The sequence below is a fragment of the Phacochoerus africanus genome, chromosome 13, assembly GCF_016906955.1.
Source record: "Phacochoerus africanus isolate WHEZ1 chromosome 13, ROS_Pafr_v1, whole genome shotgun sequence".
In the NCBI taxonomy this organism is placed as follows: Eukaryota; Metazoa; Chordata; class Mammalia; order Artiodactyla; family Suidae; genus Phacochoerus; species Phacochoerus africanus.
In genome coordinates this window covers 15779596-15799111 of record NC_062556.1, presented here as the reverse complement: position 1 = coordinate 15799111, position 19516 = coordinate 15779596, and the positions used below count along the sequence as shown (strand labels likewise).

Sequence of the window (19516 nt, the reverse complement as noted above, 5' to 3'; positions counted from 1 at the left end):
TCCAGCACCCAAACATGACAAGCTTGTACAATGCTATTGACCATATATATATATATATATATGGTAATCAGCTTTAATTCTATAATTTTTTTTTTGTCTTTGACACCTCTCCTGTTGAAATCATTGGGGTGTTTTTGTATAATGTTTTGTAACTTACAATTATGGAGATTTCAGGGTTTTTTTTTTTTTTTTTACCTTTTCTAGGGCTGCACCCGCGGCATATGGAGGTTCCCAGGCTAGGGGTCGAATCGGAGCTGTAGCCGCTGGCCTACACCAGAGCCACAGCAACGCGGGATCCGAGCAGCGTCTGTGACCTACACCACAGCTCAGGGCAACGCTGGATCATTAACCCACTGAGCAAGGCCAGGGACCGAACCCGCAACCTCATGGTTCCTAGTCGGATTCGTTAACCACTGAGCCATGACAGTGGTTTTTTTTTTAGTTTTGTTTTTTTTAATTTGATGTGTTTAGGAGTGTTTTAAATCCTAGATTTACTTTTTATTTCACCAGAATAAAAACCTCTAGGGATACTTTAAGGAAAGTGCATGAGTGGTAAACTGTGAATCCTTGCATGTTTGAAATGTTATTTTGCCCTCAAACTTGAATGATAGCTTAAATTCTAGCTTCACAATTCATTTTCTCACAAAATTTTGAAGACCTCAGGTGTGCTAACCAGTCTGGCTCCTGAATGTCTTGTGCTTCTACTCACAGAGGTAGGAGTCCTGCTGCTCCCAAGTGCTACTAAATTCTGTGAGCTCTGCCACACCCTTCAATGTTCAAGATCCCATCTTGCTTAAGCCCTCCCTGTCCTAAGGAAATGTATTTCTTCTAATATACTTACTTAAATTTAACTATCTATTCTACCTAGAATCTATTTTTGCAAGAGCTATAGAGACTGAAATTTCATAGCGTTTCTTTTTGAAATGTAAATTTTACCATTTACTTCCATTTAGTTTTAATGTTACATTGACCTATGTTAATGAAAAGTCCTTATGACTTGGGAATTGCAGAAACATACATGAAGTATGGTGCCATTTATATCCAACAAAGAAAAAAAGCCACATACACACATGTTTAAATATGTATCTATACTGTGTATGTATGGTAAATATACAGAAAAAAATGTGGACATTTATCATACTAAGGGGCAGTGGGATTGGAGTAAGAGGAATTTTGCTTTATCTGGATTCAGACTTAACAGGAATTGGATGCACAACTGACAAGCTATTGAAAAGCCCAGGCGGGAGTCTCTCCTTTTCCCTGGGTAGTTACCTCCTGGTTCCCTCTGGTGATGGTGACCTTTGCTTCCCAGTCTTGGTGTGGTCACCCAGTGCCCTACATTTTCTAGGCCTAACTATACAGAAAAGCCTCTCGGTCCCGATTCCAAATACCGATGGAAAGGATAGAAAGGGCTCTTTCAGTCCAGCCTGAGTTAGGTGTCCGTTCTGACCATTCAAACAGAGGGCACAGGCAGATAAAATGATACAAAATGACCAAAGGGGATTATCTTCATTTTACCCTTGAGAAAGATGAGGCTCGACCTAAGTAATTTCTCCACGGTCACTTAACTTTTACGAGAAGGTAGGAGCCGAGGTTGTAAATGTAGGTCTGTTGGGTCTCAAGGCTCATGCACTCTACAGTGCATTCTTGGAGGTATTGAGCTTGGACGAACCTAGGTCTGATACGTAACTGTTCTTCAGCATCTGAAAAGGAGTTAGAACTATGTCTATAAATGTTAGAACTGACAATTTAGATGGATTTTCCCTCAGTTGAGGGAGGAGGAAAAAAAAAAACAACCCACTCTATCTAACCTGTCCAAACAGAACCGTTTATCTTAAGCTATCTTCCACTGAGATATCTCAAGCTACGCTATATGGCCAATGAACCATACGGTAAGGAAGTTATAAAGCTCAGATTATGGGCCAGCTTGAAGTTTATTTCAAATGGCATGTTTTACACCATTCATACAAAGTATGAAAAAAACTAAAGAATTTAAAACAAATTAAAGATTAGGGTAAGTTTTTAGGTAAGTAGATTGATAATTTTTCAAAAGGAAATACACCATTAAACATACGTTTATTTTAAGTGTTGAAAAACCTCAAGTCAGATTTCACTATGATGTATTTCAAAGGCAAGCTTTAAATTTATTCACTGTGGTTAAACTGCACATTTGTTGAAAGAAATGTCTTTGAAATATTGTTATATAGATCTTTTAATTTATTGTATACATATTAGGTACACAGTTTAAAAAGGAATAAAAATCCTACTCTCTAGAACATAAGACAATAAATAGAACAAAGATAGGTGCTATTATACAAATGGAATTAATGAACATAAATAAGATTAAGTATGTGATTTTCAACCACAATCATATTATGCAGTTTTAAAACTGTGTATTCTTTTACAATGACAGGATTCTAATTTGAAAAACTGTAGAGTAGGGAAAGGATGTATGCCATTTAAGTATTAGTTTAGAGACCTACAAAACGATTTTATTGGTGGTATTTATGTGTATGGCTATCATGTTTTTAAGAGACATGATTTAACTGAAGTTTTTATGTTACAAGGAATAAATCAATTTTAAGTATTATTTTAGAAAACCTACTTGAAATAGAATGACATTAAATATTATATATTCTTTCTCTAACTCCATTCTAATAGTCTATAAATTATATCAAATGAAGCAACAGAAGTTAGTATTTTAACATTTTAGATAGTCAAGTTACAAAGGGAACTATAGAAAGGAACTCAGTTAAAGTTCCAAATACTAAGTTTGGCATATTTTCTTTCTTACTACTTAGAGTGTTTAGTTAATTACCCCTGTTGGTGACCACAGTTTAAAAGAAAAAAAAAAAAAAAAAAGAAGAGGCCAAGAGACCAGAGATGCAGACTCACTGGCCCTGGTGGAAAGTGGTGATGAAGAAGCCAGGCAGTCTGGGGTATGAGAACTGGCTGAAAAAGCAAGCTAGGTCTGTCTTGACAAAACTTATTTGTAGAGAAAAACTCCAGGTACTGAGATCAAGGTAGGATTAGTTTTCCAAGGCACAGAAGCCAACACCTGCTATAAAGTGAACATTAGTAACAGCACTCACTGCCCAGAAGACATAGGTACTTGGCAATTCTTGACCTAAGGAATATACAGAGTCTCAACAACCAAACCAACAAAACAGCCTTGGAATCCTCAGACCCCAATCCTTAGAGCTTCACTTCTCCGCCACCGCCTCTGAGTACATGGGGCACAGGGCCGAGTTGGGGCGGCACACAAAAGCATCGGTTTCACTTCCCAACTCTGTTAACTGTTCCAGTGAAGACACACAAGGATAATGGTCTTTTAACATATCTGGCAATTTAGAAGTCTTCTCTTGAAGACGTCGAGAACGTCTAACTGGTGTTAGAAACTTCAGCTCTTTAAATGCAGAATTTGTTTCGTCAAACTGCATCTTCTTTTTTAAACTAAAAAAAGAATTATTCCCAGAGTTAAAAGCATGTTTATCATGTTTAGCATTTCCTCTTTGTCCTTTGATGCTATTTATCATACTATAACTTGTATGTTACAACCATGTGACTGCTGGTCTTATAGAAAGAGGTCCTACAAGCTCCTTGAAGTAAGGAGTAATTTTTGACTTTGTTGTTACAACTTGCACAGAGTAGATACTTGAATATCTATAGAGTTGGCTAATTGCTCAATTCCAAAACCCACGGTGATCAGTAAGACAGAGATTAAAGGAAAATGATGCAAATATAGTATTTAAAAGGCAAAATGTTCCAATGACATTTGATTTATTTGAAATCTTTCTATTAACAAACAGTTCTAATTGGAAGCTATCTTAAAGATTTCAAAATGCCATATATATTATCCCTAAGCATAAAAACATATCACAGCATATTACATTTTAAAAGTTTACCTCTGCAAGTATGGCGTAGTAGACACATTATATTTAATTAAGCAACCAGCTCCACTTTCTGTATTGGGGGTTTTAACATCATTGGCTGGATCTTTTGTTTTGTCATCTTGCTGTCTTTCACAATCTTGAAATATCACATTTCTAGGATGCTTATTGTCCACTTCCGTTTTTTCTGCCTCTAGATTAATACCTGTGTCATCAACGTTGACTTCTTGGATTTGTTCCTTAGTTGCAGAGGACTCCTCAATTTTTTCTCCTATAACAACAGATTTAGAGAACCAGAAGACAGTTATTTATAGTTGGCTAGATTCTCAAAATAAAAGAACCAAACTGCCAACTCCTAACCATTACTTTTCCGATGCAAATACTGCTGACAATTATTTAACAAAGACCTACTATCTATCTCCTATGTGTCAGGGATTATAGGTACAAATATAGGAAGGAAATCATCCCAGTCCTTTAAGAAGTTCGCATGCCAGAGTTCCCACTGTGGCACATCAGGATTGGTGGCGTCTTGGGAGGTGCTGGGATGCAGGTTCTATCCCCAGCCTGTCACAGTGGGTCACAGATCTGGCATTGCTGCAGCTATGACTTAGGTCGTGACTGCAGCTCGGATCTGATCCCTGGCCAGGGAACTCCATATGCTGCAGGGTGGCCAAAAATGAAGGAAAAAAAAAAAGTTCATACTCCATGGAAGAAACATGCTTTAAAATAATTATAAAACGAGGGAAATGCTATAACTGAGGTAAAAGCAAAAGGTTATGATTATGGGAACCCCTCAAAAGAAGTACCTGTCTTTGCTTGAAGGACAGGAAGATGGCAAAGGAAGGCCTCACAAATGTTTAGGAGGGTTCTTGAGAAATGAGGGCTTGAGAAGAACAAGGAAGACCATCTTGGGATAAGGCTTAAAAGGAAGTTATCTATTTAAGACATTAAAGGGCCAGTGCACTTTGAATATAGGGTAAAGAATAAAGTGGGAATGTAGGAAGAAGGTGATGAGATCAGATCGGTAGGATGTTTTGACAAAAAAAAATTCACTGGAGAGAGAGATACAATTAGATCTGGTCACTGTACAGAATGGGAAGCGAAAGCAATGACCTGTGATGGTAGGAAGACAAAGCTGTTAGAATAGTCTGAGCAAGGCGGTAGAGGAGACAGCGAGAGGAAGGGCCCAGGCTGAGTGTTAATCCCGAGTCAGGCCTTGAATGAATGTACGAGCTGGGTGTGCATGTGTACTGGGGGCGTTCCTTCTAAAATTTCTTGCTTATGAGTCTTTAATGACAGAAGATGATTTTTTTGGTTGTTCTTTCTTTTTTGGCGGGAGGAAGAGATGGTATCAGGAAGCAGTAAGGGAAGACAAAGGGTTCAAAAGAAAATATGTTAGATGTGAAATACTTGGGAGACATCCTGGTAAATCCACTGAGCTGAAAAGACCTCAGGATTTGATTATTAGGAAATTTTTGGAGGTTTTTTGTTTTGTTTTGTTTTTGTCTTTTTGTCTTTTTAGGACCGCACCTGCGGCACATGGAGGTTCCCAGGCTAGGGGTCAAATCGGACCCACCACAGCCACAGCAATGCGGGGTCCGAGCTGCGTCTGCAACCTACACTACAGCTCACGGCAACGCCGGATCCTTAACCCACTGAGCAAGGCCAGGGATTGAACCCGCAACCTCATGGTTCCTAGTTGGATTCATTAACCACTGAGCCACGACGGGAACTCCTATTAGCTTTAGAAATATAACATATTTTTTCCTTTTTCTTTTTGGCCATCCTGCAGCATATGCAGTTCCCAGGCCAGGGATCCGATCAGAGTTGCAGTCTCGACCTACACCACAGCTGCAGCAACAATGGACCCTTAACCCACTGTGCTGGGCTGGGGATCAAACTGTGTCCCAATACACCACCAATCCCATTGCTGCGCCACAGCGGGAACTCCGGTGTACAACATGATGTGATGTTTGTATGTATCGTGAAATGATGACCACAATGTGTTGTGAAATGATAACATCTGTCCCCATCATATAGTTACAATTTTTTTTTCTTATAATGAGGACTTTTAAGATTGACTCTCAGCAACTTTCAGACACGCAATACAGTATGACTAACTACAGACACCATGTTGTACCTTACATTCCCCGGACTTATTTATTTTACACTGGTAGTGTGTATCCTTTGATTCTTTTCACCCATTTCAATGGGTGGGGTTAGTCTTAAACCTTTCTCCTTTGGTGTGTGGTATACTAGTCTTTCTTGGTTTTTCCTTCTGTCTCCCTGACTTCTCTCTTAAGCTCCTTCATTAAACATAGGTAGTAAGATCAGGTCAATATATTTTCTGTATGTTCAACTGGGGCATATTAACAGCAACCGTAAACAGAAACAGATCATCTAATCAAAGTGCCTTATTTTTAAGACAGGAAATTAAGGCCCAGAGAGATAAGGTAATTTTCACAGACACATGGTAACAAGTTTCGACAGAACAGTATAAACCAGCTATGGTGGAAAAAAATAAAAATCATTATATATATATATAAATAAAAAAAATTGGGGGTTTTGAACCAGATCGCCTAATTAAATTATTTATCCTACGTAAAGCCAATGAATTTGAGAAGTAAGTCAACAGAAGTATGAGGAAAGAAACAAATATTAAAAAGTTTAAAAAGATAAAAGATAATTCAGCAAAGAAACTTTTTAAAATCACATTCATTTGAAGGAAACAAGAAACTAACTTACCAAATTTCACTTTTTCTTGGCTCTTCTTTGTCAGAATTTCAACAATTGCATGTCGCATTTCTTCAATAGGCTAGTTTTTTTTAATGAAGAAAGCAGACCCATGTAAGTTTTATATTCCCTGATATTAACTAGGCTGTCCAAGTTGAAAATTTAAAACCAGTGATTAAATTTCATGTTTTAAAACAAAGTAGTGAATCTTGGACCATTTTCCCCAGAACTCTTATTTTGCATTCAGAATTGAAAAACTGTCTTTTCCAAGTAAAAGCGAACTTAAGGGATAGAATTCCATCAGTTCATAGCCTTTTTTTTTTTTTTTTCTGTCTATTGTCTTTTTAGGGCCATACCCTCGACATATGGAGGTTCCTAGGCTAGGGGTCTAATCCGAGATGTTGCCGCTGGCCTACGCCACAGCAACAGCAACAATGGATCCTTAACTCATTGAGCAAGGCCAGGGATTAAACCCGCAAACTCATGGTTCCTAGTCAGATTCATTAACCACTGAGCCACGACGGGAACTCTGAATTCCATCAGTTTAAACATTTTCCCCATAATTTCTCTTTTCTTTTTTGGCCATGCCTGCAGCATATGGAAAGTCCCAGTCCAAGGATCCAATCTGAGCCAGAGCTGCAACCCACACCACAGCTGCAGCACATCAGATCCTTAAACCACTGAGCCAGACTGGGGATCGAACTGGCGCCTCCACAGAGATAAGCTGGATCAATAACCCATGGTGCCATAGTGGGAACTCCGGGAACTCCTCCCTGTAATTTTTCTTAAGCCGGTGGTAACTACTACTGCTTGCCTGACAGGAACAAAATGAAGGAGCAACTAGCAAATTAAGACTATATTGGAGTTCCCGTCGTGGCGCAGTGGTTAACGAATCTGACTAGGAACCATGACGTTGCGGGTTCGGTCCCTGCCCTTGCTCAGTGGGTTAAGGATCCGGCGTTGCCGTGAGCTGTGGTGTAGGTTGCAGACGCGGCTCGGATCCCGCGTTGCTGTGGCTCTGGAGAAGGCCGGTGGCTACAGCTCCGATTCAACCCCTGGCCTGGGAACCTCCATATGCTGTGGGAGCGGCCCAAGAAATAGCAACAACAACAACAACAACAACAAAAAGACAAAAAAAAAAGACTATATTAATATCTATTAAAGAGCTGATTAAATTTATAGAAGTTTATTCCTTTTCTCCTACATTCAAGTCCATGGTTATATTTTTGTTTCACATGCAAGTAAATGCACCTCTGAAGAGTTCAAGACTTTTTTTGTCTTTTTGTCTTTTTAGGGCTGTACCCTTAGCATATGGAGGTTCCCAGGCTAGGTCGAATCAGAGCTGTAGCCGCTGGCCTCCACCAGAGCCACAGCAACGCAGGATCCGAGCCGTGTCTGCAACCTACACCACAGCTCATGGCAACACTGCGTCCTTAACCCACTTAGCGAGGCCAGGGATCGAACCCGTGTACTCATGGATACTAGCCGGGTCCGTTAACCACTGACCTCCTGAAGAGTTCAAGATTGATCTCTTGAACTCATTGCACCCATTGTATGTTGGATATGCTTACTATGAACCACAATGCCTGCTAACGTAATATAGTCAAAATATTATATAAAAGGGAAGGTCAGGCTCATATTCTTAATTCTGGAATTTAGTCCTAAACTACTCACCCATCTGGCTTTCAATTTTCTTAGCTATTTTTGATTCTTGTTTTCCACCTTCTCCTCTGGTCTCACAACTTTCTCTTTACACCACTGCTTTCTCTGTGAATACCTGGCTCTTATTTTGCATTCTAGCTATAGTGCCAAAGCTGCCTTAAGTAATTAATATTACCTTCTGGTTCACTGGATCAGGGACCTAATATTTTCTTCCAAGTGGAATTCAGTCAAATATAGTTACTCTTCAGCAAAGTGTTTTATACGTAATAGCCATAGAGAGAGTAACTGCTGAATATTTGATCTGTTGGCCTTGCTGACAGTAAAGGATATAGACTTTTCTTAAGGAAAGGCTGAAAAGAAAAGTTTTTTTAAAAGTTTCTTTGTAAACAATTTCCAAGAATGTGTTTCTGAGAAACTTGGTCAAAAGGAAATACATTTCTCACAGCATGTTTTATAAAATACATATTCCAGCTTATATCCATTTTTCTAAGGTCTGATTATCCCTAGTAGGTGAGGAAGTTTTAGAAGGTTGAGAAACAGCCTTTATAATATGCAAACTTTGTAGCCTTTAAACATTCATTACTTTTACATATACAACCACAATTTTATCAAGTTATATGGTGATGTGTTCCAAAATAATTCTGAGTTATTTACACTGTAATAATAAAACACCAGTAAGTTTTAATCTCACCTGAGCTCCTGCCAGAATGGCCTTCTCATAGATTGCGATAATATTTTCAATTGGACTTGTGAGTTGTTCAATATGTGCAAGGCATATCCAATATTTAACAAGCTTTTGGGCATCTGGGATATTTTTAATCAGGTCATTCAGTGTAGCCAATATCTCTTCTTTTGGACATCCCTAAAATAGCAAGAAATAAAGTGTGTGACATCATTTAGCCTGCTAAAATGAACAGTTAGGTAAGCTTGCTATAATCAAGATCAGTGATAGAAAAGGTTGGTAAAAAATTATTCATAAAACATTCATTGTTATCCTCCTACTGTCTTAACTTATTCTGAATAACTCATAAGAAGCATATCAGTCAAGAGTCAGAGGCAGAAAAAAAAGAAATACTAGTTGAGATAAATATTAGTTTAAAAAAATGACTAACACTACTTGGTCTTGATGTTTATCTTCTTATATAGTGTGGAATTTTATTTGTTAATACTTAGATTTTTTTTTTTTTTTAATTTTATGGCCACATTCACGGCATATGGAAGTTTCCAGGCCAGGGATTGAATCTGAGCCACAGATGTCTATGCCTCAGCTGTGGCAATGCCAGATCCTTTAACCCACTGCCTCATGGCAGGAACTCCTAAAATTTTTGCATCTACCAGATGCTTGTGAGAAAAGCTTAAACATTTTTAAAAAAATTATCTTTGTTAGGTTTTGATCGTAAGACTAAAATGAATGTGTAATGATTTATGTGATGAAGAGCTATATATGGTTAAATAGGGCAGAAAAATTCCCTAGTATAAATTAAAGAAACCCCAGCTGAGCAGAAATAAGAATAGAATCAGTTTCCCTGACTGTAGTTTTCACTGGTCATCAGAACCACAAGATTAAAGATGCTCATGAAGACTAGAGAAAGGTTTGAAATCACACTGTGTATATTCAGTCTTTCTATGGATCTTGGACACCAGTGAGTGACCAAAGTAAGATTAAGGAGAAGCCAGGAAATTAAAAAAAACAAAAACCAAAAAAAAAACCCCCACACTCCAAAGCTGATTATCATACTGCATAGGATTCTGCTCCAAATCGTAACATCATACAGTTCAAGACCATGATGATGTTGGTTTAGACTGATGAGATTTTGTTTACAAATACTTGAATTAACTTAAGTTTAACCTTTGATAACAAGGACTTGCTAATTTGTGTTGCTATTCTTTGGTAAAGTATGGTATGAGTAGAAAAAATAATTTGTAAATATGTTGAATGAATATAAAAGACAGAAGTATCAGAGTGAATATCCACCCCCAGCCCACTTTATGAACATCTTAGAGGAATGCAGTATCTATAACCCAAGTAAAGAAATCTAATTATCCCTTTGATATATTTATATGAACTCAATGAAAAGGCAGTCTAGGAAGGCAAAAGAGAAGCAATCTCACAATTAACATTTAAGTCTACATAACACTGCACATTAATTTGACATGTTAATTGGTCAAAAAATTGACAATATAATTTAATGAGGTATTTATGAAGGTAATTTGCAAACAATAAACTACTACACAAATAAAAGACTACCTCATTAATCAGGTTTAGGCATTCGGAAAATGTCTTGTTTATTTTTTCAGTAAACAATCGTTGTTCATCTTCTTCGGCCATGGTAGTCCAGAAGGACTCCACCAGTTTTTCACTCTGTCCTTCAGGCTCAGGCTGGGTAACTGCTGAGTTAGGGGGCCTTTTCAGCACCCTTCCTTTGCCAGCTTTCCACTCACTCAGACGAACTCTGCAGTTAGAAGCGGTACAGAAACATTACTGTAATACTGAGGAAGGAATTCATCAAACAGAGCAAAAATTTTAAAATAATTCAGATCTTTAAGTAGTTCTACACTAGTGGCACATACACGGTTCACCAGCTTGAAGAATAAGAAATACTGACCGTGTCAATGTTAATTATATGCTCAAAAACCCCAAGAATGCATTTCTAAATGGAGAGGTTGTATTTCCGGATTTTATTAAGTATTTTAACTTAGATTACATAAAACCACCTAATTAAACATACTTAAGCACGATAACTTATGACATCCTGCTCCACAAAATATATTTGCTTACATTGATCTGTATACGACTGAAGAGAATCCACGCACAAAAAAATTCTGCAACTTTCAAAACATGATAAGCCATATTCACAAATGATACTGTACTGAAAGTTAAGCTAATAAAAGTAAATCTACTTACTTTCTCTCCTCTGCAGTTTCTTTGGGCCGAGCCCATCGACTATCAATAGTTGCTTTTACGATGGTATGTCTGCGCTGATCAATGCCTTTAGACTTTTCTATCAGCTTCGTATTAGAAGATGAAGCAGGCCTGGCTACCATTTCAGATGTCGTGCTTCTCGATAGTGTCTTATTTATGTCCTGAGAAGAACTGGTTTTGATACTAGATGACACTGTATTTAATTGTAATATTTCCTTCTCACGAGGCCCTTTCCGAATTGTGACATTGGCAGACATCCTACTGATGTCCCGTTTTGTGGCGTCCTGGGTATTATTACTGTGGTGACTTCTAATTGGAGGTCGCACAAGGTGTCTGCTGTGAGATGTAGTGCCAGTGCTCACAAATTTCTTGGCAGTCGTCACATGTGAGTCCCTGTCACTTTTCACTGTTCCACCACCAGTGTCTACAGGCTGAGGCTTTGTGGCGTTAGAGTCTGTAGTTGAAAGTTTCTTCGTTGTTACAGAACTCTCAGCTTTGACTTGTAGAGGTTTTCTAAATGAATTGATCTTAGACTGAACAATTTGGCCACGATAAGATCCAAGCACAGGCTTCTTGGGCATGGTAGCATCTTGCTTTGGTTTGTCCACAGTCACTTGCTTCTTTTTACTGTAGTTTTTAATGTGAAATGCTTGGCTTAATGTCATATGTTGACTCTGGGGGTCATCTTTCATGGGTAACGATGGCAGAGTTTGATTATTATCCTCAAAATTAGGCGAATCAATTGCTGCAGCTGAATTGGTTAATTCATTAGAAGGTTTTAAAGGAATACAGTTTTTCTCCACTGTTATATTACTTTTGATCCCAGTAGGTCTACCGACATTTTCTTTATCAGCCTAAAAGGGTTATTGAAGATAGATCAGTATTTCAGAACTCCTTTCTTTCAGAAAGAGTTTAGGAAAAAACTTTCTTTAGGAAAGAGAGAAAAGGGATGGGTTTATGAGGACTATGTCCGTATCTTACCATTTTTGTCTTCAGTTTCAGAACTTTTGCCTCTTTTTGGATCTGGCCTTCAGATGTCCTCACTCTCTGGTCTCTACTACTTAAAAAAAAAAAAAAAAATCCATACCAAGGACGTTTCCTTTTTTGGGGAGAAGGAATGGGAGGATACTCACAATTATTTACTTTTGATTTTAAATTGGGGCAAGAACTGAGATTTATTTGTACTAAGAAAAACTTTTATTATAGAGTGATTTAATGTATAAACAAGATGGCTGAGGAATTCAAAGATATTTTCTTACAAGTCTTAACACCCTCCCCCCATAGATTATGTAAACATTTAGTAATCTCATTTCAAACCCTTCTTCTCTCTAGTCATTCCAACAAGTCTTCAAAAATCTTTATTAAGCAACACTTTCTTTGGTTAGTTTTAAGTACTCAGTAGTAGACTTACATTGAAAAAATTTAAAGATAGCTCTCCCAAAAGAAATCCAAATGTTGCATGCACACACTCACAACTTAATTTATCCACTAATGTTGACTTTATCATTACATTTACAAGATATCCAAAGCAAAGCCTTCTTCAAGAATTAAACCTAGGAGTTCCTGTTGTGGCACAGTGGAAACGAGGCTGACTAGGAACCATGAGGTTTCAGGTTCAATCCCTGGTCTCACTCAGTGGGTTAAGGACCCTGTGTTGCCATGAGCTGTGGTGTAGGTCACAGACAAGGCTCAGATCCTGTGTTGTTGTGGCTGTGGCATAGGCCTGCGGTGGCTACAGCTCTGATTGGACCCCTAGCCTGGGAACCTCCATGTGCCGAGGGTGTGGCCCTAAAAAGCAAAACAAAACCTAAAAAAGAATTAAAGAATTAAACCTAAACTCCCTTTTACACATATAGGCTGGTTAGTGTAGACTGTGAGAATCTCTCAGCAAGTGACTATGTATTCTATGAATAAAGGAGAAAAATAGGGTCAATTAGACATGTTGTTGATTGTAAGGCAGACTCCAAGTTCAGAGATTGTAAAGGTGAACAAAGTGTACAAAGAATCAACAAACCTGCTCTCTCTATAGTTACAGTGCCTTTCACATCTATTTGCTTAGTCTTGGAAAAGGAGCAAAAGTTTATTATAGCTTGTACTACACATTTTGAGTGATGGCAAGGAAGGGTCAAAATGTGCCACTGAACAGGGCACACTGGTAGCTATCTAATGAGTATAGGTGCCTCTTTTTCCTCCCAGGCATTGCCAGTCTGCAATGTTTAAGTCCAATCCCCACTTTAAGCTCTGGCATTCACTACCTGCTGGCAGAGTCCTCTTGTTATTCCTGGGCCTGCTGTCTGCTGTGAGTGGGAGACGATACTCATGGCCAACCTGCCAGGTTCTCCCAAAGAGGTACCTTAACTAAGCAAGACTCCCATTGATCTCAGCTTCTGGAGTACAGTATACTATGAAGTTATTTCACTGAGAAATGAGAAGCGATCTTAAGAGTTAGCCTATCTTTGCTCTACCAAAGACTACCAGCCTCTCTGCCTGTCTACCCATATACTCTGCTTCCCTTCTGTCCCACGGATGAGCCAACTCCAAGCTGGTCTAGGCCCACACTCTCCACGTGCACTCTCCTTCTTGGCTACTCAGGGACTTTTTTCCTGTTCATTCTTCTGCTTCATTAACTTGTCCCTCTATTAGGTCATTCCCAACAGCAAATAAACACCGTGCATTGTATCTCATCTTAAAAGGCCTTAAGCCTCACATTTCCTTTCAGCTACTGCTTCATTTTTCTTTCCTCTAGAGCAAAACTCCTGAAAAGGAGAGATCTACGCACTGTCTCCATGTCGCCACATTCCATTGGCTCCTAAGCTCATCCACTTCTGTGTTTCTGCTGCTCAAAGTCAATTGCCTTCATCGTACTGAATCTTTCAACAGCCCTAGACATAGGTAGTCACTCTTCTTTCTTTAAACATTTTCTTCACTTTGTTGCTGAATCACCAACTCTTCTGTTTTTCCCTCCTACCCAGGGGTCCAATTATTTTAAGTCTCCCTTTTTTCTTCCTCACCCCGCCAGGGCTCAAAGCTGCAAATTTTAAACATTTCTTCTGCATTTTTTAGTTTTACACTTCTCAGGGACTCCTCTTTGTCAGTGACAATAGAATTACCATCTACATACCAGTAGTTCCCAAGTCTCCATCTCTAGTGCCAATTCCACCCCTGAACTTCAAACACATGACTATTTGGCATCTCCACTGACAAGTCTAATTGCTGCCTCAAACTTACACGATCAAAACAGAACTTGTGATTGCTCCACTCCTCCCTCATCTTCCCATCTCAGTATATGGTATCACTATCCACTCAGCTATTTCAAATCAAAAGTCTAAGATCATCTTTTTGTCTTAAACAAAAAAAATTGTGGGATTTGTGAAAGATACGGTTTATTCTAAAGTTAAAGCAACTACTTACTGTAAAGGTAAAAAAATATTTTAAAATTTTTATGTGGGAACAATGCCAAACATATAAAGTTGCAAAATTATAAATAATTCAAAGAATATCCCTATACTCATTGGCCAGATTTGCCTGCTGTTAACATTTAATCCCGTATCATTTGTACTCTTTCTGAAGTGTTTATGTGTGGAGTACATGCACTTTTTTTCTTGAACTTTTCAAGATGAATTATATAGACAATGGCTCTTTTTAGGACAGTTTTCAAATTCATAAATTTGCCACTTTAATCTACTGTTCATAGTTGAAAACTGACCTAATAATGTTCTTTAGAGCATTTCCCCTTCCACTATAAAGTATAGTATAAGGGTCAGGTCCTGAATTGAGTTGTTTTAACTCTTTAGCCACCTTTAATCTGGAACATTCAGGATCATCTTAAACTCTGTTTTTCCTTTACACCCCATATCTAATCACCATGTCCTGCCAACTCTATCTCCTAAATATTAAGTGGAATCTGAGTACTTTCTACCCTGGTATGAAGCATTCATAAAGACAAAATATATCAATAAGTACCTAATGTAAAGAAATACAAATTAAATAAAGTGTTATTAAAGTTCATTTCATCTTTAAAGAAAAAAACTTTTAAAATGTGGCTACTAGAGAATTTTATTTTTTTAAATTATTTATTATTATTATCTTTTTGCTTTTTAAGGCCACACCTGCAGCATATGGAAGTTCCCCAGGCTAGGGATGGAATCTGAACTGCAGCTGCTGGCCTATGCCACAGCAACTCGGGATCCTTAACACACTGAGTGGGACCAGGGATTGAACCTGCATTCTCATGGATGCTAGTCGGGTTTGTTTCCCCTGAGCCACAACGGGAACTCTGAAAATTTTAAATTACACATGTGGCTCATATTAGCTTTTTACTAGACATCTCTGATATAATTTGCCAGATGTGAAATGAAAAAAAAATGCGACCTCACCTGGATAATATCTGATTTTCCTGTTTGAGGGCAAAAGCAGTTTTTCTTTTCAACAGATATTCCTTGAGTTTTTCTCTTCTTTGCTCTAAATAACAAAAGAGCTACAAGTCAACATCAGTTACAGTAGTAACATCAAATAAAATATTGACTAAATGAAGATTTTACTTCAAAAATCTACTTGAGATCATGTCTAGAATATAACAGAAAATTTCCCAATTCAGAACTGCCTTTGAAAAAAAAATCCCATTTTTAAATCATTACTGTAAAAGATCCCCATAACCACTCTGTATAAGAATCACATTTTCTACTGCCTGAAAGTAAAAAATCTGGAGAACATCATTTCCAACGGATAGTTACTAAAAGCCAAGCTTTAAGAAGCTAAATGGTAGAGATGAGACACTAAACTCCAAGTTCTAATTTAGCAGAATTGGGTCAGAATTGTTTTTTCATGCATAGGACAAAGAAATACCTATTACTTCTGAAGACTTGGCCAACCCTATAGTTCTATAAAGTCGAAGGCAACAGGAGTCAAATTTGAAGCATGAGAGGAGCCCACCTCAACTTTTCTGAAATTAACTCCCAATGTCTGATGCGGGAGCATTCCGCGCAGGCGCAGTCGGATCTCAGTGCGGACGCGGCCCCGCCCCCGAGGGCCCAGATCCCCAATTCGGGTTCCGGCCGAAGCTCCGCTCACTCCCCCCACCCCCACTAAACGGATTCGCAGGTCGGTCTCCGCCGCCTGTGGGCCGCGGCCACAAGTGAAGCGTTCAACCCTCACACTTAACACCACGGAGCCTGCACAACTCCGACTGTCCCCTTCACAAACGTCAAGAATGCGGTCGCGAGAGGCCGAGCTCCCTGTTCAAGTTTTTCCCACCACTGGATGGGGCAGAAGCTGGTCTACGTACCCCAGGCCCCGACCGCCGAGCCCGAGCCACACCCCCACCCCCGCGGCTGACCCCGGCCCATCCGGCAAACCATCCTTCCGCAGGCTCCGCAATTCTTGCCACCACGGCCCTCACCTCTGAACCCGGACTGGGCCCTCTGACTCGGGGGTAGCTGCAAGTCCTGGGGCACGGCTAGGGTGCTCATCGCAGCTCGGGACAAGGGAAAGCGTCTCGGGAAAGACCGTGGCCGAGGTTCGCTCTCTCCAGCCCGTGCATCAGCACACTGCCGCTCAGCGCACGGGGCCAAGCCTTAGTTGGCGCGGCTGCCGCTTCCGCCCATTGGTGCCCGGCGTGAATTGAATGGGCCAATGGGCGTAGAGGGGCGCGGCCTGAGCTGCTATTGCAGGGGCGGGGCTTGCGACTGACTGGTTCAGTTAGGACCGCTCTAGACCTAGGTTTTCAAACCTAAACGGGGCGCTTAATCTTGGACTTGGCAGCGTGGGAGGAGTCGGCCTGATAAATCTCTGTGCCAGAGCAGATAGGCGTCATTTTAGACGTGAAGCGCGTTGAGGAAGGCCGGCGAGAAAAGTGTTGTTGAGGAGGAGGATTATAAACACTGACTGCTATACAGAGAGTATGTGTATTTCCCTTCCACAAATGTTACTGCATTGCTGCATCACAGCTCTGAGGTGGAAAGTTATCTCGTTTCACAGATACTGGGACAGGCTAAGAGGTTATTTGCCGACGTTTGCACAGATTGCAAGGGGAAACTGAAATTATGGTCTACTTTCCTCTGTACTACACAATTATCAGATGAGAAAAAGAGGAGAGGAAGAGAAAGGAATAAAATGGGAATACACCTTCCTTTTATAATCCCCCCCGTGAAAATAAAATAGCGTTTGTTGTAGACATTGTGTATGTTTGTGCGTTTAAGTGTGTAGCCATAATCTTTCAGTCCTTATCTAAGAATATTATCGTCGTAAAACCCTAGCAAACACCCAATGGATAAGATGAAATGAAATAATTCCGAGCTAGATGGGCTGTGGGTGGCTGGAGGCGGGAGACATAGGGAGAGTTCTGGGCTGCGCCTTCCTGGTTTTAACCATTTCTCTGCCTTGCTTGATCACTGAGGCTAGGTTTGGCTGGACACTTTCAGCCAGGTTTTAAATGTAGAGTTGGAGAGGAGAAGATGCAATTTCTGTCTCCCCTGGCCAAGGGTGAGGGCTTCCACAGCTAGTTCTCAACTGTGGTCCCCAGCCCCGCACCTTTTTCCTTCAGGCGTCTTACCGTATCATCTTGCTAATGAGGAGGTTAATTTGGGACATTCTGTAGTTTTTCCCTTGATGAAATGTCCCATTTTTAGTGTAACTTTGCCTACAGTTAAGGCTAATTCTGGGAGAACCAGAAGCCAAATAGGATACATTACCATCCCCAGGACATCACTGCTGTTAGATACGACTCTTAATATTGTTAATTATTTGCTAGTTTCATCAGATAGGTTGGGTAACCAGGATTCCCATTAAGAACAGTTTAACAATATAGAACAGTTAAAAGTGACTCAAGGAGTTCCCTTGTGGCTCAGCAGGTTAAGGATCCGGCATTGTCACTGGGGCTCTATGGGTGGGACACTGGTTCAATTCCTAGTCTAGGAACTTCTGTGTGTGGGGGCGAGGTGGGGCGAGGTGAGGGCGGGGTGGGGGGGAAGTGACTCAAGAAACTTCAGAGCATAGTGGAAAGCAGCATAATCTCTTTTCTATCAAAGGAAACCTTGGTTACTCTATTTTGCTTGGGTTTCAGCTGAACTGCCCTCCTGTGACCCCCTCCTCTTTACCTCTTCTCCCAGCAACAGTTTGTTTCAATTAGCCAACCGGGAAGAATGTGTGCCCTGACCTGACCAATGGGAAGGGGACAGGAACATCACCTGCGTTAGGGGTAAAAAAGGAGGGTCTTTTCTTCTTTGCACGAGATTTTGAGTACCCGCGCCCTTCTGCAAAAGAGCCTTGTCGAGATCTCCCTGTGTTCATGTGTTTCATTTTCCGACACTGATGATCTGAGCCATCCTCCAACAGCATTATGCTAAGTGAAAGAAGCCAGCCAAAAAATGGTCACACACGTGATATGAGTCTCTTTACACGAAGTATCCAAAATAGATGAAGCCATAGAGACATAACACAGTTTGGTGGCTGCCAGGGGCTGGGGTTATGGGGAAATGGGGAGACCACTTAACAGGTAGGGGGCTTTACTCTGGAGTGATGGACATGTTTTGGAACTAGGTAGCGGTGGTGATTGTACAACCTTATGAGTATATTAATGCCACCTAACTCTTCATTTAGAATGGTTAATTTTATGTTACGTGAATAAAAGAAAGCAACTGAAAGGAAATCATGAAAATCTCAATAGGCTGAGATGGTGATGCCTTCCAACACAGTGATTCTTCCCTAACCTCCAGAATCATGCATTCCAAGAATGGTATCTTTTTATTTTATTTATTTATTTATTTATTTTGCCTTTTTTAGGGCCACTCCTGCAGCATATGGAGGTTCCCAGGCTAGGGGTCGAATTGGAGCTGTAGCCCCTGGCCTACGCCACAGTCACAGCAACGCTAGATGTGAGCCACGTCTGTGACCTACACCATGGCTCATGGCAACGCCAGATCCTTAAGCTACTGAGCGAGTCCAGGGATCTAACCTGAAACCTCATGGTTCCTAGTCAGATTCGTTAACCACTGAGCCATGACAGGAGTTCCCAAGAATGGTATCTTTTAAAAGACACTTTAAATATCATCCCACAATTGTTGGAGAGAAGGCAGATCAAAAAGAAGAATTCTTGGAGTTCCCATCATGGCTCAGTGGTAACAGACCTGACTAGGATCCATGAGGACGAGTGTTCGATCCCTGGCCTTGCTCAATGGGTTAAGGATCTGGCATTGCCTTAAACTGTGGTATAGGTTGCAGACGCAGCCTGGATCTGGTGTGGCTGTGGCTGTGGTGAAGGCGAATAGCTGTAGCTCCGACTTGACCCCTAGCCTGGGAACTTCATATACCT

General features: G+C 40.2%; 1 protein-coding gene across 2 annotated transcripts; it reads right to left on the bottom strand.

The window, feature by feature from the left end:
* Nucleotides 1-2022: 2022 nt before the first annotated feature.
* CKAP2 (cytoskeleton associated protein 2) lies at nucleotides 2023-16799 on the bottom strand. Of its 2 annotated transcripts, none has more exons than XM_047756254.1 (9): nucleotides 16607-16799; nucleotides 15585-15669; nucleotides 12190-12268; nucleotides 11191-12062; nucleotides 10534-10738; nucleotides 8977-9147; nucleotides 6636-6705; nucleotides 3906-4161; nucleotides 2023-3453 (listed from the first exon to the last, which is right to left on the bottom strand). In XM_047756254.1, exons 1-9 carry the CDS (start codon nucleotides 16674-16676, stop codon nucleotides 3204-3206), a joined length of 2058 nt encoding a protein of 685 aa, XP_047612210.1. In that variant the 5' UTR covers nucleotides 16677-16799; the 3' UTR covers nucleotides 2023-3203. The 2 variants fall into 2 exon arrangements, with proteins under 2 accessions (XP_047612210.1, XP_047612211.1); XM_047756255.1 differs by having other exon boundaries at nucleotides 12190-12265.
* Between the last annotated feature and the right edge of the window lie 2717 nt (nucleotides 16800-19516).

Coding starts and splice junctions, on each gene's coding strand:
- CKAP2 (XM_047756254.1), bottom strand. CDS start 16,676: ATGAGCACCCTAGCCGTGCCCCAGGACTTGCAGCTACCCCCGAGTCAG. Junction 12,063..12,189: donor TGAAACTGAAGACAAAAATG/GTAAGATACGGA, acceptor TAACCCTTTTAG/GCTGATAAAGAAAATGTCGG. Junction 6,706..8,976: donor CCATTCTGGCAGGAGCTCAG/GTGAGATTAAAA, acceptor AAAAAAAACTAG/CCTATTGAAGAAATGCGACA.